Here is a 23,958-nt window from a genome sequence, read left to right as displayed (position 1 = left end):
TCAAATCCCCAAAGGGTTTGGGTTGGTTGGAATCAAAACCCCAAAGGATTTGGGTTGGTTGGAATCAAATCCCCAAAGGATTGGGATGGGAAGATTTAAAAACCTCATTCCATGACTCTTCCCACTATCCCAGGCTGCTCCAGCCTGGCCTGGAATGAAGTTTAGTTTCCTTATAGGATCAGAATAGATCCCAACTGTGGGATGTGATGTCCAGGGATCAGCTAAACCCAGAATTCAAACTTACCAGAATTTACCAGATCCACACTCACCTTGAGGGAGACAAAGGCAATTCAACAACTCTCTTCTGCAGGAGTTTGTGGAGATATTTTCTGGCAGGGAAGAGCTGCTGCTTGGGAAAATGGAAATTTCCCAGAAAATCCCTGGCTGTCCCATCCCTGGAAGTGTCCAGGGCCAGTTTGGAGCAGCCTGGGACAGTGGGAGGTGGCACTGGGTGAGCTTTGAGCTCCTTCCAACCCGAACCATTCCACGATTCTACAAATGCTAAAACCAGTTTAATTTAAAAAAAGAGTATCTTAATGCCATTATGTTAAAAAAATTACTTAAAATCTGTTAAACTCAGGCTGAATACCCAAACCATTCCACGATTCTACAAATGCTAAAACCAGTTTAATTTAAAAAGATAAGAGTATCTTAATGCCTTTAAAAATTTTTTTTTTAAAAAGTATCATTAAGTTAAAAAAATTAATTAAAATCTGTTAAACTGAGGCTGGATACCCAAACCATTCCACGATTCTACAAGTGCTAAAACCAGTTTAATTAAAAAAAAAAATCAAGAGTATCTTAATGCCATTATTTAAAAAAAAAATTAATTAAAATCTGTTAAACTCAGGCTGAATCTGGGAAATGGAGGTGTTGGAGTCATCAGAGTCCAGGCAGCGAGCAATTAGCAATCAATCACCTTTAATTAAACACTGCTTTATATACACACCTACATATGTACATCACATACAGCAGTTAAAGCAAGGAGTTCCATCTCCAGCCGCTCCAGGCAGGAGGAGCTTTTTTTTATTTTTAATTTTTTATTTTTTATTTTTTACATTCCCCAAAATTCCAGTCCTTCCCTGGGGGCTGGGAGAGGCCATGCGTGGGCTGTGCTGGGAGTACCTTACACAAGGCACCTGGAGGAGGATATTGCACAGGTGAAGCAGCTGGAGCCTGGCTCCCAAAAAATCCCTTTTGCCTGGAAATAAAACCATCCCGAAAAAAAAAATAAAGACGTCCCAGCTGGAGCAGCTCGAGGAGTGAGTTAAAGCGAAATAAACCAGCATGGCTCATTCTGGATTTGAAAAAAAAATTTAAAAAAAGGAAAAAAATCCAGAAATAGAAGGGAAAAAATACCCAATATTGTGCTGCACAAAAATTTAATTAAAACCCAGTATTTTGCTACACAAAAAATGAATTAAAACCCAATAGTGTGCTGCACAAAATGCATTCAAACCCAGAACTGTGCTGCACAAAAAAATGAATTAAAATCCAGAATTGTGCTGCAGAAAAACGAATTCAAACCCAGAATTGTGCTGCACAAAAGTGAATTAAAACCCAATATTGCGCTGCACAAAAATGAATTAAAACCCAATATTGTGCTGCACAAAAATGCATTCAAACCCAGAATTGTGCCACACAAAAAAAAATTAATTAAAACCCAATATTGTGCTGCACAAAAATGAATTCAAACCCAGTATTTTCTGCACAAAAACCGAATTCAACCCCAGACTTGTGCTCTAAATCCAAGGGGCTCCTGTGCGCCACAGGCCGAAAATCCAATCTGTTCAAGCGGTGAGCAGGCCAGGTTGCATTCAGCCGTGGCTGAGGAGCAGAGAGCAGCTTTTCCTCCCCACCCTCCGTCCTGAACAGATCAAAAAAGTCCATTTTCAGGAGGAACTGCTGTGCAAAAGTCCCTTTTTCAGTCCCAGGGTCAGGCTGGCGCTTCCACTCCGTTCGGCGCTGTCACCTCCGTGTTTTGGCTCCGTTCCCTTGATTCCCACTTACCCCACCTACTGTGCTTTTGATTGTGGAGAACTCGCTTGATTTAGTTCCATAAAAGTGAAATCATCCTGGGGGTGATGCTGAATTTATTGGATTTATTGCTGGTGCAGAGCTCGGCCTTCCCTCAGCGCTGGTATTGCTCTGTGGGAACTGTGGCCTTGTCGGGGGAGGCCTCGTCCAGCTCTGAAAATAAATAATATTTCACCTGGTTTGATTGAGATTAAAGGTTTAATTGAGGTTAAAGTCAGTATTTTGGTGGGTTTAATTGAGATTAAGAGCTCGGCCTTCCCTCAGCGCTGGTATTGTCCTGTGGCCTCAGCAGTTGTGGCCTTGTCAGGGGAGGCCTTGTCCAGCTCTGAAAATAAATAATATTTCACCTGAATGGGTGGTTTGGTTGAGATTAAAGGTTTAATTTGGATTAAAATTAGTGTTTCGTTGGGTTTAATTGAGATTAAGAGCTCGGCCTTCCCTCAGCACTGGTATTGCCCTGTGGCCTTGTCAGGGGAGGCCTCATCCAGCTCTGAAAATAAAGCAATATTTCACCTGGTTTGATTGAGATTAAAGGTTTAATTGAGATTAAAATCAGTGTTTCATTGGGTTTAATCGAGATTAAGTTCAGTATTTCAGATGGCTGGATGGTTTAATTGAGGTTAAAGGGGTTGAGCCTGAGGTGTTCCCCTCAGGAGTGCTGAGGGGGAAATTCTATCACCCACCCACAAAAAAAAGGTTCCCTATATCAAATTGGATTCACTCCAACCCCAAAATGTCCTCCCTGGATGGAGAGACCCAAAACTGGACCCAGGAATTGAGGTGTGACCTCAATTATTCATGATAATTTATGATTATTTAAGAATAATCATTCAAATCCACAGTCAACATATAATTTTCACTTACAACAACAAAAAAAAAACCACCAAAAGGACAATTAAACTAAACAAAAAAGAAGAAAAAGAAAGGTTCTCTATATCAAATCCACAAATAACATCCCAAATCCCCCATTCCTGTACTCTGGGCGTTTTTTGCCAGCCCCACTCTGCTCCTTTTGCTCACAAAAACAACCAGCAGCTCCAGGCTGAGGTGATAATTTAAAAATCCTCTATCAGTGAGGCTTTTTTGGAGATCCGCTGGATGGCAGCCCTGCTGATCGCCTGGATTTCAGCCCAGGGCAGCTCAGGCAGCCTCTGCCTGTGATTCCCACACCATCCCTGCTTTTTTCCCTTGCTTCTCCAGCAGAAAAGAAAGCAAACCCTTTGCTCTGCCTGCCAAGGCTTTGTGGGCAAGACAAAGCAGGAAAGGGAGAGAGGAAGCAGCAGGGAAATAAACATTTCCTTGCATTTTGCTGGGGTTGGGATGGTGCTGCTGGTTGTTTTTGTGAGCACCTCGTGCGAAAGGGGCAGAGTGGGACTGGCAAAAAAAAATCTCTCTCTTACCTGGGGAGGGTTTGGGGTACATCCTGTGGAAAAACACCAGCAGGGCGTAGAAGGTGAAGGCCAAGCACCCAAAAATCATCCCGCAGACCAGGAAACTGTAGCTGCCCCGATCGTGGATGATCTGCAGTGGGAAAATTAAAATAAAAGAGAGCAGACATCGCTCAGATTCCTCGTGGGTATTCAGGGAGAGTTTTGTTCAGGGCTCAGCTGATGGGACTGAGGGTTTGACTGCTAAATTCCAAATTTATTTTGGATTTGGCTACTTTTTGGCTACTCACCGAGCCCACCAGCAGCTGCAGCACCATCTCCCCGATGCCAGCTCCTGTCACCAGCACGGTGGTGGCACAGCCTGCGGGGAAACAGGGCAGGAGGTGACACAGCCACCAGGGCCACCCCTTGAAAGCTTTTCCATGGATCTCACCACAGAAAAGTCACAAACACTCAATGCATGTTCCCATTTAATGTTCAAAATGCCTCTGCCGAGCTGCAGTAGTGCAGAAAGGTGAAAGTTTAAGCCAAAAAATCAATCTCCTGTCTCCTGTCTGCGCTGTGATTGTGCATCTTGCTGGGAAGGTTTTTATTTTTCTGTCTCACTGCCCCCAGACAGAGGCTGGCAGAGACCTCCTGGAGGAGCTGGCCAGGCTCTGGGTTTTTCTGATAATCTGGTGATGTTTCCAGAACCATCTCCCTCCAAAGCAGAGTTCCTGCCACTCTGAGATCCCTAAACCAGGAACCAAAGCTGGATCCCTGCCTGGGGTTGTTATCCACCAGTGAAGCAGAGAATTCAACAATTTTCTGACTCTGAGCTGCAATAAATCCATCTCCTGCAGCAAATCTTGACTTCCAGGCCTCCTGAGCGAGGAGGAAAGGAGCTGAAAAGGAGCATGAGGTCCAAAAATCTCAATTTTTCCCAAATCCCAGCTCACCTTTGTACTGCAGGATGTCCTCAGTGTATGCCAGCATGCTGGGGAAGGTGCTGCTGAGGAACAGCCCCAGGGACGCTGTCCCCACGAACAGGAAAACCACGCTGGAGGAGAAAATCAGGAGGAGGAGGAAGGTGATGAGGACCCCGACCTGTGAGCAGCAGCACAGACAGAAAAATCAGTCAGAAAAACGCTGAGTGCAACAGGTTCTGGAGGTTATTTTTAGTAGGGAATGGTCTGGGAGAGAAAATATATTTATTAATAGGGAATATGTTTATTTTTAATAGGGAATATGCTGGAAAAAATATACTGAAAAATAAAACAAAATCAGTCTTTGAGAAGCTGAAGTAAATGGCCAAAGAAGATCCCTCTGTCTTTATTATTTATTTTTATTTCTATTTATTTATTTTTAATTTTATTTATCATTTATTATATTTTATTTTTATATATATTATTAATTATATATATAGTGTATATATTATAATATATACTATATATAATCTGTATTATAGATAATATATAATATTATAAATATGATTAAAATATAATAAATATAGATTGCATGTAATATAGTTAAAAGTCTCAGCTTCATTATATAGAAGCTTAAAATTTTATCTGGAAAAATCACTTAAATACAAGAGTACAACTTCCATAATATTTACACATCTTAATCAGTAATAATTCTTTAAGATGCAGAGTGAGACTGAAGCCACTCTCCATAATTCAAGAATTAATTCTCAATAACTGCTCGGCAATCAGCTTTAAACTGAACATTTAAATCAACTTTCCCTCACTTCTGGCTTTGCACAGGAAACCCAAAAATTCTGGGAAATGCCCAGTGATCCAGGGCAGAGTCAGCAGAGGGAGCTCTGATATTCCAGCTGGTGCTGTTTGAGTCGGTTGGGCTCTGATTGCAATGCTCAGGAGAAATTTGGATGCTAAAGATGCAGAATTTGAGCTGAAATTTGCTGTGGCGATGCTGCAGTGACCCCAAGAGCTGCTGGGGTCAGCGTCAGACTGGTGGGTTTGTACTCAGAACATCCCAAAATCTCCTCCCCACCCTGTTAGATGCGTGCCATTTGTTGTATTACCAAAATATAGCCACCAAAATCAATTCTGGTTCAAATAAACAGGAATTGGACTGCCTGCTCACTGTTTTCCTCTTCTTTGTAAGCAGTGGGAATGGGATCATCCCCTTCCCTGTTGTCTGCTGTGTCCTTAGAGGGATCTTCCTCACACCTTTCCCCAGGTGAATTTATAATTTTGGATTTTTAATTCATTTATTTAACACATTTATTTTACATATTTTATGTATTTTATGTGTTTTAAGTATTTTATGTATTTTATTAACTTCAGCAACCCTTGCCAGCTGCTGCAGCCCAAGCAGGCAATTTATGGGATGCTCTGCCATCCCTTTCCCATTCCCACAGGAATTAAATTTCCCCGTGGGTGTTGGAGAAGCCACGGCGTGAAGTGAATAAAATTAGCACTTTTTTTCCTGCTGACTTTCCTGGTGTTTTCCCAACTCTCTCCCAGCAGATCGAGTGAGGAGGAGCAGGCTGTGCAATCCAGCTTTAAATCTGGAATTTCCAAAGGGCTGCCCTGTCCAGGTGTGAGCAGAGCAGCTCCAAACCAACCCACACAGATTCCAGGATTCCAGGAATTCCAGGGATAATTCACCCCATCCTCACCACGTTGATGAAGACCATGGTGGCTGGCTTCATCCTGTAGGACACGGGGATGGAGATGAGCCTGCCCAGGGTGATGAAGCCCCAGAAGAGGCTGGGCAGGTAGCCAGCCACCTTGTGCACCACGGCCAGCGGCTCCTCCACGGCGTAGCTGTACACGAAGCCCGAGTATTCTCCCTGCAGGAAAATCATCCTGTCACACCCCTGGGGGACTCCAGGCTCTTTTGTCCCTCAGTTTTTCATGGGAAAGCCCGTTCGTGGTGGAATCTGTTCCCAAAGGGTTTGCAGCTCCCACCAGCAGCACAAGGTGGGGTTTAATCTCTCCCAAAAGGGCAAAGTTTGGCAGAAAATCCAGGGGAAAAGCTCTGTTGGCAGAGATTCTCCCTCCCCGAGGGGCTGCCTTGGCCTTTTGGGGTTCCACACTCTCCAAACTCCACATTTAGGGTCCTGGGTGGATTATCCTTGGAGGAAGGCCTGGGACATTCCCATTCCTGTGTGGATTATCCTTGGAAAAGGACAGCCTGGCACAGTCCCATTGCTGTATATCCCTGCTCATCATCAACCCCTGAGCCACTGCAGGTGGTCTGAGAATGTCACAGGGGTTTGGAAGTAAAAAATCCGGAGGTTTGGCCAGCTGCACTCACCACGATGCCATCAGTCATGAAGAGCACCAGAGCCCCGGTGATGTGCACGGCGAAATAGGTGAAGGAAGCCCCGCGGAAGTTTTTGCTTTGGCAGCAGCTGAGCAAATCCTCATGGCCTGGGGGGGAAAAAAGGCAAAGGAAATTCAGAGCATCCCCTCAGCCTTCCCACCAGCACCTCACCCCATCCCAGCTCCCCCTCAGCTCCAGGAATTCCCTAAAATTCCCTTTTGTCGCCCAGAGGCGAAGCCATCTCTCCAGGAATAACACGGAACACTTGCCATAGCCCTAAACCATATTTACTCCCGAGATTCACTGTTTACCCAAAGAATTGACTCTGACACGTCTGTCCTGGGCAGAGAGAACAATGTCCCCATTGTCCCCAAGACAGGCTGCAGCCACGAGCTCGAGGGCAAACTATTGCTGGATTTCACTTTTCCCCTCAAACAAGGGGGGGAAATTTATTCATTATTCCTTTCCTATAAAAATCAGTGTCTGCAGTACTTTTAAACTGAATAATTGGTGAGAAACCTGACCCAAAATCAGGAGGAAAGGAAGGGGCAATCCTTAATCTCCCAGTCCTTAAAGGGGCAATCCTTAAACTCCCAATCCTTAAAGGGGCAATCCTTAATCTCCCAATCCTTAAAGGGGCAATCCTTAATCTCCCAATCCTTAAAGGGGCAATCCTTAATCTCCCAATCCTTAAAGGGGCAATCCTTAATCTCCCAATCTTTAAAGGATTTGGGAGCCAGGATTGGCTTGGAGGAACATGGAATGGAGAAACATGGCCTGGAGACCTCATCAGGGTTAAGATACCAATCTCTGCTCAACATTCCATCTAATTTGCTGGCAATTGGGCACCAAATGGATTATTTGTACTCCTGGATTAGATCCCTGGGCACACTTTGCAAAGCTCCCTCCTCACACAACAACACCAGACCTTTCCTCACACCCAGACACCCCCAAATACACCTTTTTCTCCCCCAAATCCACCCGAGAGGCACGTCCAGCTCACCTGCAGCCGTGTGGGGTCTCTGTCCTGTCGCAGGGAGCTCGTCCTTGTCCCCAGGCCGTGTCTCCAGGGCCAGCTCGTCGGCTGACAGCAGCGGGTGGCTGCTGCCGTTGAAGCAGGGCACCATGCGCTCCTTGTAGAGCAGGAAGAACACAGCGATGGGCACGGGCAGCTGGCAGGGGAGAGAGGGGTGGGTGAGAGCCTGAGCCTCCCAAAAATCGGCTTTTTGGGGGGCTGTGCTTGGCTCCTGCAGAGGAGGGGACTGAGGGGAAATCCAGGGGCAAGGAGAGGTGATGGGATGAGGAGTGGGAGAGTTGGGAGATAGAGAGCAGTGAAAAAAGGGAGGAAATTGGGAGAAAAGGCTCCTGATCTGCTAGGGCATCCCCAGGTTCCAGTATGAACCTGGAACTGGGGACAGGGACCCTGGGACAAACCTCAAAACACCATCCCAAAACCCCACACATTCAGTGTCCAACCCTCAGCCACTCCTGCCCGAGGAATAAAACCCCAAATCAGCTGCTGCCTGTGGGGAGCAGAGCAGCTGGAACTGCGGCTGGAATTCTCCAGGAGGGCAGCAGGAGCTTCTCCCAGCCCCATCCCCGGCCATTAGCAGGGGTTGCTCAGCACCTCCTGAGAGTCCCTGCGGTTCCCAGGCCAACAGAGCCACCTCTGCTGCAGCCCAGACACCTCCAGCAGCCCCTTGGCACAGCAGAGAGGGTCCAACCACGGCTGTCACCACCTTGGAGACATCTGTGCTCCCAGGGATGCTCCACAATCCCACCAGCACTGTTCTCCTTCCTACCCACTGCATCCATGGGGCAGCAGGACCCCCTGGAGATCCCATGGGTGATCCCATGGATGATCCCATGGGTGATCCCACTCCCAGCACACACCCACGACTCCGTGGTGCCTCCAAACCCTCTGGGAATCCCTCTTTTTGTCCAGCGAGCAAAGGGAGGGAAGCGAACGAAACCCTCCCGTCCACAGCCCAGCGGTGTTTACACTGCGACCAGCCGGGGGAGAAAGCCAGGAAATCCTAAGTGACAGCTCATTCCCTTGTTTTCTGCCTGTCTGGGAGCAAGTGCGAGCTCCAGCTCCGAATTTCCTGCCTTCTGCTGGCTCGTAGCGTGATTTAAATGTATGGAGAATTCCCCCCCAGCACACCCCGCCCCTCGCGCCTGAATTCGTTTATGAGGCTTGCATTGTTCTGGGAACAATGGGAATAGGAACAGTCAGTTCGGTCCCATGGAAGAAAAACGCATTTGCTTGATAGTTCTAATCCTTCCGGAGGTCAGGAGCAGATTTTATTCTTCTGAATTGCAGATTTGGCAAAAATATTCCACCTCCCCGAGGGCCTGGCTGGGGAGATAACAGTGCAGGGCACTCCCAGGCTCGAGGAGCCTGAGCAGGACAAGTTTGGGATTCCCTGATTCCCAGTCCCACTGGGGGTGAATCCCTGCTCTCCACACTCTCATCCTTAAACCCAGCAGGTCCTTTTTTGGATATTTTTAACCAGGCTGGGATATTTTTAGGATGTCCCACTCATGGTTGTGGCCACCATGCTGGATCCCAAACCCATCCCTGACCATCGCTTCCTTCTGGGCAGGCAGATTTTGGTGCTACATTCGCTCCCAGAATTCCTTCCCGGGATATTTTTGCTGTTTTCTGGAGTTTTTTTCAGCAGGATTTTCCTTCCCCAAGGGGAAAAGAGTCACCTGAAAATCCCCAACCAGGACCCTGCACAAGATTGAAACAGAGACCCCAAATCCCTGCACCCAACTCCCCAAATTCCCAGGGCTGCTCCCTCCCCGTGCAGCTTTTATCCATCATCACAAACTCCACAACTTGCCGCATCGTGGGGATATTCCACCTCCTTCCCTCCCACTGCTATTTCAGTTTCTCCCCCAGCAATCCAGGATTCTTCCCTGCCATTGTATCCCAAGAAAAGCACAATGGAGAGTCCCACACTCCCCCAGGGAAAGCACCTTCCGGACAAACACATCCCTCTCCGAGGAACATTTCCCTGATTTTCCAGCCCCTTGGAACGGGCTGGATGATGAAATTTCCGTTCTGTGGGAGAACTGAATTTTAAAACGCGGGTTTGGCTCCAAAATCGGGATGAAAAGGCGAAAATTCTTGCAGCTGAATGGAAGATTTTGGCCGGGAGTGCTCCAAGCACTTTGTTTTGATTATGCTGAGCTGCTTCATTTTCCCAAAGCAAACCCATTTTGCTTCAATAACATCGACACAACTCCACCGTCAGCTCTGCACAGAGCGCTTGTGCCAGAGTCAGATTGAGATATTTCTACTCTAAACAAAAGCAAGAGCTCGAAATGAATCACTTCAGCTCGTGCCTTGTCAGAATCCACACAGAAACTGGGATGGAAATCTGGGATTTGGCCATTTTAGAACCAAGCTGCCGCTGCTGGTTTCCATTTCTAGTTTAACTCGCTCCATCCACCTCCCTGGAGGTTTAAATTCCCATTTCCATCATCTTCCTCTGCTGTTTCCACCGTGAAAAGGGTCAGCAGTTTGGAGCTGAGATGCTCCCAGCATCTCCAGTGGGTTGGGATGGTTTAAACATGGAATAAAATCAGTTCATGGAATAACTGATTATTTAATCATAATCATGGAATAAAATCGAGTGCATCCGGATGCACAGACCCATCTCAAACCCTGCCTGTGGTGCCACCCTGCCCCAAAAATATCCCCAGGACACAGAGAGGGGGCTGGAAATCCCCATCAGTGCCCCCAAAATCAGGCACATCACCGGGTTCAAAGCAGCCATCACACTCTGCTTCCAAACGAAATGGGTTTGCTCCGAACCCGCCGGCTCTGGTGTAATTAAAAGCATATTTCCCACGGCACAGGCAGAGCTGGAGGAAATTAAAGCTGCCTCTCCTCCCAGGCTGGGGAGTTTTTGGGGAACTGCACAGAAATTCAACTCAGCACCTGCCCAGCTCCTGCCTGATCTCCTCCCACAGGGAGCTGGGGTTGGTGAGAGCCCTGGGATGAGGGAAATGGGGATGTTTGAGCAATTTGGGAAATGGGAGAGCTCAGGGAAAGCTGCTCCAGCTCCACCCAGGAGGGGTGGGAGGGCAAGGGATGGGAGAAGAGGAATCTGGACATCCTCAGGGATGGGAGAAGAGGAATCTGAACATCCTCACAGACAGGAGAAAAGGAATCGGCAGGTCCTCAGGCTCTGGCAGCTAAATTCCAGAGGGAAGGAGCTGGTCCTTCTGGCAGGATCACCCATTTTACTTCAGGAGCATCCCCAGGTGACCAAAAGGGACACCAGGCCCCCATCTCCCTCTCAAAGGAAGGATTTTTACATCTGCTGTGACTCCAGGAAAAATAACAAATAGGCAGAGATGCCCTGATTGCTTCTCTCCCATCTCTCAGTTCTGTGATGGGCACTTTCCTGGGAACATCCCTGCCAATCCCCACACCACCAGCTCCTCCCTTGCTCAGCACGGAGGAAAAAACTCTGGATCTGAGTGGAATTTGCTGCTCCAGCTCCTGTTTGGGGTGCTGGAGGCACCAACTGAGAGCTCAGACAAATCCCAGCACTGACCCCATCCCATCCAGCAGTGAAAAACCCTGATGAAAACCAGATTTAGCCAAACCCAAACCTTTCCCGTGACCCCAAACACCCCACAAACCCCCAGCACAGCCCATTCCCAGCGGCACATCCCACTCACATTGATGAGGGCCATGATCCAGAAGGCGTAGGACACTCGTGTCACCACCATGCCCTTCATGGGCAGGTCGTAGTGGGACAGGTTGCCGGGGTGGTGCGGCAGCAGCGACTTGCGGATGTGCGGCAGGTTGCTGGAGGCGTTGGCAGTGCCGTTGGCCAGGATGCAGTTGGTGTCTGACAGGAAGGGGTCAGCGATCAGGGGGCTCAGCAGGGCCCCGAAACCCACGAAGAAGTGCAGAGCCTGCAAGAGGGGAGATGGTGGAGGGTGAGGAGGGTGGTAGAGCCTCACGTTCCTCTGCTTCCTGCTTGGAATGATGGAATTAACCCGGCTGGAAAAGATTTTTGGGGTGATCCAGTTCAATCTGTGACCATGGTGCTGAGAGCCACATTCAGGCTTTTCTTAAACACCTTCAGGGATGGGAAATCCATTATCAGCCTAGGCATTCCATCCCAGTGCCTGATCCCCTTTCTGGGAAGAAATTCCTAATATCCGACAATCTGACTCCATCATCCCCTCTGGCAGCCCATCCCAGTGCCCAATCCCCCTTTCTGGGAAGAAATTCCTAAAATCTAACAATCTGACTCCATCACCCCGTGGGCATTCCATCCCAATGCCCATTCAACCCTTCTGCAAAGAACTTCCTAATATCCAACAATCTATTTTTGAAGCTTCGACACAGTTACAATTGCATTTTTACTGCAAATCACTGTGAGTACAGACCTTAACACGAGGTTGGGAATCTGTTAATTTACATTAAAAAGGTAAATTCTTAGATTCTGAGAATCCCCGGGCAGGTGAAGGCCCGGCTCTGACCTGCAGGAAGATGGCAGAGTCCTTCTGGTAGATCTTCACCAGCTGCATGTTGGAGATGGTGTCGATGCAGCCCATGGCCAGCCCGGCCACGGCCATCACCACGGCCAGCAGCACCACGTTGTGGCACAGCGGGATGATGGCGAACACCAGCGAGATGGCCAGCGAGGAGGCGAACAGGGCGAGCAGGGACTGCGCCAGCCTGCGGCGGGGACAGGCGGGACAGGGTCAGTGTCACCGTGGGAGCAGCAGCCACGCCATCCCTGCTGCTGTCCCCAGCCCGGGGAATTGCAGGACAGGCTCAGTGCCACCCCTGTGTCTTGTCCCCAGCCCCGGGACAGGGTCAGTGCCACCCCTGTGTCCTGTCCCCAGCCCCGGGACAGGCTCAGTGCCACCCCTGTGTCCTGTTCCCAGCCCCGGGAATTGCGGGACAGGCTCAGTGCCACCCCTGCTCCTGTCCCCAGCCCCGGGACAGGCTCAGTGCCACCCCTGTGTCCTGTTCATAGCCCTGGGAATTGCGGGACAGGCTCAGTGCCACCCCTGTGTCCTGTCCCCAGCCCCGGGACAGGCTCAGTGCCACCCCTGCTCCTGTCCCCAGCCCCGGGACAGGCTCAGTGCCACCCCTGTGTCCTGTTCATAGCCCGGGGAATTGCGGGACAGGCTCAGTGCCACCCCTGTGTCCTGTTCCCAGCCCCGGGACAGGCTCAGTGCCACCCCTGCTCCTGTCCCCAGCCCCGGGAATCGCAGCTCCAGCCCCTCCAGGGAGATGTCCCCCACCCCACAGCCCCGTGTCACCCCTGCCACTCCTGCCCGGAGGGTGATTCCTCCGAGAGGCAGATTTCCCACGCAGTTTTTGAGGGGGAGAGCAGCCATCCATCCATCCCTCCTCCAAACCCGAATAACAACCTGTCCTGCCTACCCGGGCGTGCACAGGGATGTGGGATGTGCAGGTGAGGCCACATCCTGATCTTTAAACGGCTCCAGGGCGTTTCTCCCGCAGGGCTGGGTCACACCAGAGCTGGTGACAATCCCAGAGCTGCCTGGCTGAGCTGTCCCGCTCCAGGGAAGGCAGGCAAGTGGCCGCACCTCCCTCCCGTGCCCTGTCCCCGTTCTGGCCGCGCCATCCCTGCTCCCAGCGGGACGCGCTGCGGTGCGACACCGCTGCCATCCCCAGCCGCTCTCCCACCCTCGCTGTCCCCCGGGATGTGTCCCCTGCCCGCCCTGGCAGCAGCCGAGCCAGGGAACAGCACCCGGGCTGGCACCGCGCGGCTCCGGGGCTGCCAAGAGGGAAGGCAGGAAGGAAGGAAGGAAGGAGGGAAGGAGGGAGGGAAGCAGGGAGCAGAGAGAGAAGCGCTGGAACGAGCAGAGATGGGGCTGGAAAGGCACAGCAGACAGCGAGGGACACGGGCAGGGCTCTGTCCCAGCCGCGGGGGACAGCCAGGGGGATGGCAGCCGGTAATTAGCAATAATTGGGGGATGTGGGTCTGATCACAGCCAAGGAAATGCTCAGGGACATCCCCAGCAAGGAAAACCCCAAAAGGCAGAGCTCAGGGACATCCCTAGCGAGGAGAACCCTAAATGCAGTGCTCAGGGATATCCCTAGAGAGGAAAACCCCAAAGACAGTGCTCAGGGATATCCCCAGCAAGGAAAACCCCAAAAGCATTGCTCAGGGACATCCCCAGTGAGGAAAACCCCAAAGGCAGTGCTCAGGGACATCCCCAGTGAGGAAAACCCCAAAAGCAGTGCTCAGGAACATCACCAGCAAGGCGAACCCCCATCCCTGCCCCATACCCAGCAGCCAGGCCAGAGAAGGCGCTGAGGAGGAGGAGGAGGAGGAGGAGGGTGGAGGAGGAGGAGGGTGGAGGAAGGCCAGCTGCCAGCCCTGCTGCCCTGCCTGCCCGGCCAGAACGGCCTGGCCACAGCACTGCCCTGGGCTTTGTCACTGCCCTGGGCTTTGTCACTGCCCTCATCCATCTCCCGCTGGAAAACCAGGCCAGGAGCACCTCTCCTTTCTCCCGCTGCCCCGTGGCACCAACCTGGCCGTGCCAGAGCCACCCAGTGCCTAGCCCGGCACAGGATGGAGGAAAAACAGACAATATTTTGCAGAGCTGTGACTGCTGCTGGTCCTCTGACAGCACAGCCGTGGGATTTCTGGGGGAGGGAAGGAGGGAGGGAGGGAAGGAGGGAGGGAGGGAGGGAGGGAGGGAAGGAGGGAGGGAGGGAGGGAGGGAAGGAGGGAGCAGGGCGAGATGTGCACAGTCACGGCAGGAAAAGCGCCTGGCAAATGAGAGAGGAGCAGCTCCCGGCCTGGAGAGCCCCGGCAGATCCCTCGGGGTGGGAGAGAGGCAGAGGAACCAGCGGCTGGTGCATGCGAGGCCAGGAGAGATGGGAAAACCTCCCCAAAACATTCCCAAAACGCCTCCTCTGCAGCCCCGGCGGAGCCACCCCGCCTGGCTGGGGAGCAGGTTGGTTAGCAGAGAGAAACACTAACTGGGGGTGATGCCGTGTCCTTAATTAGCGTTAAAAACGTCACCTCGGTTTGCCCCCATGGGTGAAAATTCCTGCCTCCAGCCGTGAGTGAGTGACACAGCTGTCACCCCTGGGAGTGCCACCAGCCTGGGGTGACACCCAGCCACCTCAGCAGGGTGGGAAACGAGCCTTGGGATGTCCCAAACTTCATTTCAGAGCACATCCTGCCTCCACCACAAGCCTCCAGCTGCCCGGGAGAGGTTTGGGTTGATCTCTGTAGGATCAGGATGGACAATCCCATAGTAAATCCTGCAATCCCAGCCGGCAGAGCTCCATCCCTCTCCACCCCACACGGATTTAGGAATCCACACCTCGGTGTTCCCACTGCAGCAGCATCTCTTCAACTCCCAGCAACATTTTTTTTTTTTTCCCCACCTCAGGGAGCATTTTCCAAGTCCCTCACATCAAGAAGAAAAAAAAATGATAATCAGGCTAAGTCAGACTTGCAAAAGGGATGATTAAAAATCCCCAAAGCCCTGAGGGGACAAGGTGAGGATGTGGAGGAGGATTGGATTATCCCACTGCAGCTTCCAGGTCCCCTTGTCTCCTGCAGGAAGCAGAACCAGGCTCGGGGAAATTTGCCTCCCCAGGGAGCTCAGCCTCAAATCTCTGCGCTGCTCTCTCAGCAACAAAAGGCTGCAGTGACAAGGGAAGAGTCCTGAGAGCTCCAGAAACCTCAGGAGATAGATGGGAAGCTGCAGGGCTCTTCCCACACCCGTGGGATCAGCCCAGGAGCAAAATCAAACATTCAGCAGGACACAAAAATGGAGGTTCTGGAGGAAAAAAAAAACCCCAACACCAATCTGGGGCACTCTGGTGGTTCTGCTGTCAGCATGTGAAGGACTTGAACTTCACAATTCAAGCCTGAAATGCAATAAAATGGGGAAGGAAAGGGAAATGCAGGTGCACAGAGCTCCCCGCTGGAGCTGGCAGTGCCAGGGGTGGATTTCCCCAAAATTTCACCTCCACGCTGTGTGTCTGAGGTCTGACAGGTCCTCCCAGCCCATCAGGGATTCCTGGGAACCTTGTCCAGGTAATTCCAGGCAGGAAGAGTCCTCAGGGTGCTGCCTAGAGGAGCTCAGGGCTGCTCGGGGGGCTCAGCTCCTGCCAGGGCTCCCTGTGCTCCTGGAGCCCCCCAGCACCCCAGGGGCTGAGCCAGGCCTCCAACCCCAACAAACCCCCGGGAAAAGCTGCATTTCCTGGGGCACAGCTCGTCCCACGTCCCGGCAAACCCCGGGGAGGTGGCAGCCCAGAGCAGCAGCCTGGAGTGAACCTCGGTGAGATCTCAAACCTCACACCCTGCATTCCATGCTCCCCCAGCCCTGCCTCTGAACCCCCCAAAAAAACAGGGAAAGGGATCAGCAGCGATCCCAGAGCTCCAGGACAGAGCAGATCATCACTCCTCCATCCCTCGGGGATCCCGACAGGGGCAAACTTTCTGCTTCCTTGAAATCTCGCACGGGAGGGAATTCTGGAGGTGGCTCGTGCTGATGCCACCACTCTGTCCCCTCCTCCCAGGGCTCCAGGAGCAGGGAACAGCACCCAGCAGCTTCTCTGGGGACAGAAACAACCTTGATTTGGGTCCCAGCACCCATTCCTGCCCCACAACTCCTGTCCCTCCCGAGTCCATCCTCCAGACCAATTTAATCCCAAGCAAGCAGCAGCTCTGCTCCTCAGGCAGCAGGAATTACACCCAGCCAGACTCCCGGGATGCTCCACAGCAGCTTTCCATCTCCTAACTGGAAAAGATGACCTGTCCAGCGCTCCTCCCTGCCTGGCAGCGAGGCCGGCGTAATTTGATTTATAAGCCCTTGGCAGGACAGCTCAATCCATCCATCGCCGAGGAAGGGATTCTACCGGAGCTCCTGGAGCCTGAACGATTATTATTCCCACACGTTTGGAGGCTGCAAGGCTCTCAGTAATCCCCCCACCGCACTCACAGGCTCCAAATATCCCAAATATTCCCTCCTGCCTGCCTGGCAGGGCTGTCAGTCCCCAGCAGGGCTCGCAGGCACCTCACAAACCCCCTTTGCTGCACGATCCCAAACACATCCTGCTTCACAACCAGCGCCAAACGCACTCTTTCCCCCCTCAAAGTGCAGCTAAAAGTTCAGGAATCTCCCAGCACAAAACCCCGAATGGGTTTTACGTTCCCGCAGGGCCGGAGCTTGGGGAAGGAGCTGACAGCAGGAAACAATTCTGCATTTTCCTCGCCTGCTCCTCCAAACATATGCGAGGCAGCCCGGGGGCTGGCAAGGCTCGGCTGCTGAGGCAGCGCTGCCGAAATTCCCGCATGCTGACCCCATTTCCCACACCCCACCTGGCACCTTCTCCCCTTCACAGCCCCAAAAATCAGCCCCAGGGAGCCTCGGGGCGCAGGGACAGCTCAGCGTCCCGCGGTGACAATTCACAGGTGCTCCAACACCACCTCCGTCAGCCGGAGCTCTCCTCAATCCGCCAACGCGAAAATATTTCAATATTTCAACCCAAGCGGTTGGAAAGGAGCTTTTTAAAGGATTATTGTGGAATTCTCGCCTCTCCATCCCGGACACGCTCGGGGTGCGTGGATCTCTCTCACACACACACACACGGGGCTGACACGTTACATCACCGCCCCGAGGACTGGCGACAGTGTAAATAATCAGCTGATCCCCAGCGCTGTCACCAAGCCTCAAATCCAAACGCCTCCCTGGCAATCTTGAGCCTTGAGCCAGCGTGGGTTATTTATTGGCAACACATCCTGGACACGAGGCTGGCTGCAAAGCCCCGTCCGGGTGTCTCAGCGGCCCCTCAATGTCGCTGCTGACCCCCCTGGCCCTGTCCCTGTCCCTGTCCCTGTCCCCCCCAGCCACACCACGAGGACCACTCGCCTCCCACCACGTGTTTGCCCAAACTCCTGCAGAACGCAGCGCGGCCACGCTTTCCGACGCCGAGGTTATTCAAACACACTTCCCCAGATATTTTTTTTTTGCCGATAAACAACCGAGGTTAAGGAAAAAAAAAAAAAACCACCCTCCCGGGAAGTTCTGGCTGGAACTTCACGCCGAGGCTCTCGCGGAGCTCCGGGAAGCGAGGGGATGGAGGCGCACCGGGAGAGGAGAGGCTGCCGAGAGGATCCAGCCCCTCTCCCCTCCGGGGCCGAGAGCGCTGCCGACCCTCCGCGCCGCCCCCAGCCCTCGCTCCCACTCGGGAACGGCTTTCCCACGCAGCATCCCGGCTCAGCCCCGCAACCCCGGCGGGAGGGAGGGAAGGAGGCGAATCCCGGGGAGAGGCGGCTGGCGCTGCCCGCCCCCGAGCCGGGGTGAGGGAGGGGGGTCTGCGGGGAGCTGAACCCCCCGAGGGAGCGGCGCCGAGCTGGCCAGGCTCTTACGTCCTCTTGAAGACCCCTCCGAGGCAGCTGCCGAGCAGGAGGCAGAACTGCTGCGAGAAGAAGACCCAGGTGATCTGCGAGAGCGAGCTCTGGGTCTGGCAGCGCAGGTCCAGCAGCGTGGGCCCCAGGAAGGCGATGCAGAGGCCGAAGCTGAAGAAGACGCTCCAGTAGGTGAGGGTGGGCTGCAGGTTCCTCCGGAACCGCGCCGACACCCGCTCGTCCCACCACATCCTGCGCGGTGGCGGTGGCGGTGGCGGCGGCGCGGGGCGGCCGCGCTCTGGAGCTCCGGCGCTGGGCTCGGGCCCCGCCGCCGCCCCGCTGCCGTTCTCGTTCCCGTTCTCGTGCCCGTGCCCGTGCCCGGCCCCGCTCCTCCTTTGCGGGATGTGGCTCCCGATCCCACCGCGCCGGGCGCTGGCTCCGCCTCCGGGGCCGGGCGGAACGGGGCCCCTCTCCATCCCCGCCGCCCCCGGAGCCGCCCCGCCGGACCCCCGCCGCATCCCCCGGGGGCTGCCAGGAGTGTCCTGTGTCCCCCCCGCTCCTCCTCCTCCTCCTCCTCCTCTTCCCCCTCTTCCCCCCAACTCCCCCCCATGGGGGTCTCATCCTCCCCCCAAAAGTCCAGCCACCCCTCCCCGTGGCCCACGTCCCCCCGGCATTAAACCACAGCCGCAGAGCGATGGAACAGAGCACAGCCGAGCCAGGAAATCTAGAAATCCGGTTTTTTTTTCCCCCTGCTGCCAGCCCTCCCCGCGGTCCCCCGCGGCCGCCAAAAGGTGCCACCGTGCCAGACAAACGCAATTAAAGTTGCCCCTTCCCCGGCTCAGCAGCACCAGCCGCCTCGGGGCGGGGGCAGGGCTCGTGTTTTACAGCCGGAGCGGTTGATGCTTACGCAAAAGGTCTTCTCTAGAGGATGGGTTTATAAATATTTCACCTACTTTAGCTGGGGAAGGCTGGCAATTTTTAGAACACTCTTTCCAGGCAGAGCGGAATCGATGGAGCTCGGCCATGGCGCAGCGCCGGCTCCGGGTACTGCCCCATCCTGTGACCCGTGCCGCAGGAATGCTGCTCCGGGGCTGCAGGTGCTCATTCCCACCTGCCCGCAGCTTAATGTTTAGCCAACCCCGATGGCATCCAAGCCCTTGTTCTTCCGTGCCATCCTCGCCACGGGGCAGCATCGCGGCCGTTCCACCCCCGCGGGGGACGAAGGGACTCCGTGTGATAGCGAGGGACATCTGATAATGGCACCGCCACCCTCCAGATTGCCCCAAACTCGGCGCGGCTGGCGGGCTCCTGCAGCCATTAAACAATCAAAGAGCAGCTGAAGCGCCTGGAGGGATTGGAGCAGCTTCCTTATCCTGATGGGAATGGAGGGCCAGGAGCAGTGTCCTCATCCTGATGGGAATTGGAGGGACAGGAGCAGTGTCCTTATCCTGATAGGAATGCCAGGGCCAGAGCAGTGTCCTTATCCCGATGGGAATGGCGAGGGCCACAGCAGTGTCCTTATCCTGATGGGAATTGGAGGGACAGGAGCAGTGTCCTTATCCTGATAGGAATGCCAGGGCCACAGCAGTGTCCTTATCCTGATGGGAATTGGAGGGACAGAGCAATGTCCTTATCCTGATGGGAATGGAGGGCCAGAGCAATGTCATTGTCCTGATGGGAACTGAGGGACAGAGCAATGTCCTTATCCCGATGGGAATTCCAGGGCCAGGAGCAGTGTCCTTATCCTGATGGGAATGGAGGGACAGAGCAGTGTCATTGTCTTGATGGGAATTGGAGGGACAGGAGCAATGTCCTTATCCTGATGGGAATTGAGGGACAGGAGCAGCGTCCTTATCCTGATAGGAATGCCAGGGCCAGAACAGTGTCCTTATCCTAATGGGAATGGAGTGACAGGAGCAGTGTCCTTATCCTGATGGGAATGCGAGGGCCAGGCGGGAATGGAGCTCAGGCACAGGCAGTGAGTCAGCGGCCAGGGAGGAAATTGGGGTTTATCATAATGGGGTCCAACGCCTCCCAAAGCAGCCGCGGTGAGGAGGCTGAGCTGCAGCCTCGGGCTCTCCCTGCCAGGCAACAACTCGATTTGAGGCCGCGCTGCTGCCTCAGCTTCCCTTCCCATCCATCCAGGGAGGGTGGGGGAGAAAGGATGGTATAATAAAGGCTTTTCCATCCCAAACTGCTGGGAAAGGCAGGCGGGAGCTCTGGTGCTCCCAGCTGGGTGAGTTCAGTGTCACCTGCTCCAGGTGACCCTGGCTGGGTGATCTCAAGAGGTCTTTTCCACCCCAAAAAATCCCGTAATTCTGGGATCTCCTGACCCTTTTTCCATCCCAAACAATTCCGTGATTCTGGGATCTCCTGACCCTTTTTCCACCCCAAACAATTCCGTGATTCTGCAATCTCCTGACCCTTTTTCCATCCCAAAAACTCCCGTGATTCTGGGATCTCCTGACCCTTTTTCCATCTCAAATAATCCCGTGATTCTGGGATCTCCTGACCCTTTTTCCATCTCAAATAATCCCGTGATTCTGGGATCTCCTGGCCCTTTTCCCATCCATCTCCCTGTGCCCGGAGCTGATGGAGGAGCTGATCTTCATCTCCCACACTCCGGGCAAAAAGGACTAACGAGGCTCCCCTGGGCCACATTCCTGATCTTTATCTGGAGATAAAGGATCCTGAACTCCACTGCTCCATCCCCAGACCATCAGCTCTCCAGGGCTGGAATTCCCAACCCCAAAACAGCTCAGCAATGCCCTCCCCACCTTTGAGATCCCCTGCGCCACTCCCAGACACCACCGGAGGTGACAAACCTTCCCCCAACCCCTACCGCCCCAGCTCCACCGAAACGGAGCGACCCAAATGCCATCCTCCGGGAATATCGGGAATATTTGCTCGGGGAGAACACAAACCAGGCAGGATCTGCTTGCAAATAAGCCCCGAGGCGTGGGTGGGTTTAGTCAGCGCAGGAACACACAGATCCAGAGCTCGGCCGAGATGCAGCTCCTCTCCTCGCAGGGAGCTCATCAGCATGCGAGCCGCGGGGCTCGGAGGAGCTGCGAGCCCAGAATTAGCTCCACGAGGAGGCACTTCCAGGCTGTTTTCCAAACTCCCAATCGATGTTGTGCTCGCGCTGAATTAAAACATCCCCGAGTTTTGCTGCGAGCGGCAGGGTGAAACCATGAATGAAGGCAGGGCAGAGCTGCGGCCGCGGTGTCCCCAAGCAGTGTCACTGCTGCTCCCGAGGGTCCGAGTGACCTTCGGGAAACACCTTCCTTGAGTTTTGCCGTGCCCTCGTACATTCCTGGGGCAGAAAGCATTTTTTTTGGTGTGTCTAAATTAATCTTTTCAACCAAAGGAGAGATTGTTTGTGGTGCTCAGTCCTGCTCGCAGTGACTGCAGAGCTCCAACCCCGATTTTTTGGTGCTGCTGGAATCACCTCTGGCAGCCCAGGCTCGGCAGGGTGGGGAAATCCAGCTCTAAAAATAAATTTTCTAAGGTTTTCCTTGGGGTGGAACCACCTGAGGCCCCGCAGGACAGCAGATTCCTGGAGCTCCTCCAAGGCTTTCCCCGATGTTTGGGTTGGCAGCTTGGCCAAGGACTCGGAGCTCAGCTCTTGGTGAAATTCCCCCTTTCCCCCTTTTGCCACAAAGGGAAAATTGGGGCTGACACCCCTAAAACCCCAAGAGTCACCCCAGCAGCAATGCGAGTTTGGGCTGGGAGCTCCCCTTTTGGAGATGGGATCACCCCAAAAATCCCAACACCTCCCAAAGCTCGGGCTGATAGGAAAATACCTCTGAACCACTGAACCTGACGGAGAAAATCCTGACACCTCTTACAGCAAACCCCATTTCCGGGGGTCAGTTATTCTTGGCTGCAGGAAAGATGCTCAGCAGAGAGAGAGAGAGAGAGAGGTGTTGATCTTGTGTTTTTTGGGAGTTCCCAAATCGGCTGGGCATTCGGGGTCAGGAATTTCAAGGTCAGAAATTTCCAAACTGGATGGGCGATTTGGGGAGCTTGTTCACCTTTGTGTTTTTTGGGGTCAGGAATTCCCAAACTGACTTGGCATTTGGGGTCAGGAATTTTGAGGTCAGAAATTCCCAAACCAACTGGGTCATTTGGTGACCTTGGTGTTCACCTGGTGTTTTTCGGGGTCAGGAATTTTGGGATCAGGAATTCCCAAACCAACTGGGTCATTTGGTGACCTTGGTGTTCACCTGGTGCATTTTGGGGTCAGGAATTCCCAAACTGACTGGGCATTCAGGGTCAGGAATTTCGGGGTCAGGAATTTCCAAACTGGATGGGCGATCTGGGGAGTTGGTGTTCACCCAGTGAATTTTGGGGTCAGGAATTCCAAAACCGGCTGGGAGATTTGGTGACCTTGGTGTTCAGCTGGTGTTTTTCGGGGTCAGGAATTCCCAAACTGACTTGGCATTTGGGGTCAGGAATTTTGAGGTCAGAAATTCCCAAACCAACTGGGTCATTTGGTGACCTTGGTGTTCACCTGGTGCATTTTGGGGTCAGGAATTCCCAAACTGACTGGGCATCGGGGTCAGGAATTTTGGGGTCAAGGGTTCCCAAACCAGCTGGGAGATTTGATGACCTTGCTGTTCACCTTGTGTTTTTCGGGGTCAGGAATTCCCAAACCGGATGGGAGATTCGGCGACCTTGGCTCCACTCCTGGGGCAAACCCGAGCCCCAAACGGTGGCCCAGCTGTGGCAGAGCTCGCCTGGGAGGAGGAAATACTCCCCGACTCGCTCTCCTCCCGCCCAGCTGAAATAACTCCCACACCCTCTCCCCGGAGCTGCCATCGGGTTCTTCCTCCTTCCCGACCCCAAATCCCCGCCGAGCAGGGCGGCTGGGATGGGACAGCCGGGCTGAACCTCCCAAAAACACCCCAGGGATGGAAGGACACCCAGCAGGTGTCACATCCTGAGGAAATCCTTGGGATTTTTGGGAACATCTGGGAGGGGGGATGGGGATGCTGGGTGGCACTGTCGCCGCTCCGGCAGCTGCCAGGCTGGAGGAATGAGGGTGGCGATGGAGGAACTGGTTTGGCAAACAGATCCTGCCCGGGGAGCTGCCCGGGGATGTGAGTCAGGCTGGGCGGTGCCGAGCTGCAGCCCTGCGGGGGATGGAGGCAATTGTCCCTAAATCCCTAAACCCCTAAATCCCTAAACCCCTAATCCCGCACGACCCACCGGCTCTGATCCCAAAAACCCCACCGATCCCCCCAAACCCCAATCCGGCTCTCCCCATCTCCCCGGAAAGCTGCGGGCTCTCTGCAGCACTGATGGGTTGGACACCAGCCATGTGCCAAGGGGACTCCGAGATTTGGGAATTCGGAATATCCCCAAATCCCAGCGGGATCTTAGCCGCTGGATAAGGGAAAAGAGCTCGCCCGTCCCTTGCCCGGCTGTGCCCTCTGGCTGCTCTGCCAGGCTGGGCTGGGCTGGCAGCCTCGGCCTTTATTTGCCCGACAGGGTTGTGCCAATATTTATCGAGGGCCTTGGGATCCCTGCAGGGGACAGCGGGGACATTGTCCCACGGCGCACGAGTCGCTCGCAGGTGTTTGCAAAGGTCAGGGAAAACTCCTTTTGTGCTCCTTGGGGAGTTCAGAGCCTGGAATTTCCTTGCTGGTGGTGGAGCTGCAGGGAAAGCTGCAGGGGGATGGAGGGTGGAGAGGGAAAAGGACATGGAATGACCTTGGAACGACTCAGCCTTCCCAGGATCTGTGCTCCTGGCAATTCCCACCTTCCCTCGGCTCCAAAAAAACCCCAAATCTTTCTAGCAAAAGGAAAAAAAGAGGAAAAATTATAAAATGTACAAACCTATCCTGTAGATTTTATCCATA

The 23,958-nt window shown here is 53.4% G+C and overlaps 1 protein-coding gene across 5 annotated transcripts; it reads right to left on the bottom strand.

The window, feature by feature from the left end:
• Nucleotides 1-904: 904 nt before the first annotated feature.
• On the bottom strand, nucleotides 905-18,511 carry SLC60A1 (solute carrier family 60 member 1). 5 transcript variants are annotated; one of them, XR_014847209.1, is made up of 11 exons: nucleotides 18,113-18,511; nucleotides 12,216-12,414; nucleotides 11,403-11,642; nucleotides 7,705-7,873; nucleotides 6,693-6,808; nucleotides 6,052-6,225; nucleotides 4,364-4,511; nucleotides 3,716-3,786; nucleotides 3,438-3,558; nucleotides 2,385-2,527; nucleotides 905-2,212 (listed from the first exon to the last, which is right to left on the bottom strand). XR_014847209.1 is itself a non-coding variant. In XM_085044202.1 (10 exons), the coding sequence occupies exons 1-10, from the start codon at nucleotides 18,340-18,342 to the stop codon at nucleotides 2,132-2,134; spliced, it is 1,527 nt and encodes a 508-aa protein (XP_084900328.1). In that variant the 5' UTR covers nucleotides 18,343-18,510; the 3' UTR covers nucleotides 905-2,131. The 5 variants fall into 5 exon arrangements, 3 of the variants coding, with proteins under 3 accessions (XP_084900328.1, XP_084900327.1, XP_084900329.1); XR_014847208.1 differs by lacking the exon at nucleotides 2,385-2,527 and having other exon boundaries at nucleotides 905-1,571; nucleotides 1,642-2,190; nucleotides 18,113-18,510; XM_085044202.1 differs by lacking the exon at nucleotides 2,385-2,527 and having other exon boundaries at nucleotides 905-2,190; nucleotides 18,113-18,510.
• Between the last annotated feature and the right edge of the window lie 5,447 nt (nucleotides 18,512-23,958).

This window comes from Lichenostomus cassidix, unplaced genomic scaffold, assembly GCF_008360975.1.
Source record: "Lichenostomus cassidix isolate B80296 unplaced genomic scaffold, HeHo_3.0 unassigened_scaffold_chr26, whole genome shotgun sequence".
NCBI lineage: Eukaryota > Metazoa > Chordata > Aves > Passeriformes > Meliphagidae > Lichenostomus > Lichenostomus cassidix.
Note: the sequence above shows the minus strand (reverse complement) of the source record. Positions and strands in the feature narration are given on the sequence as shown.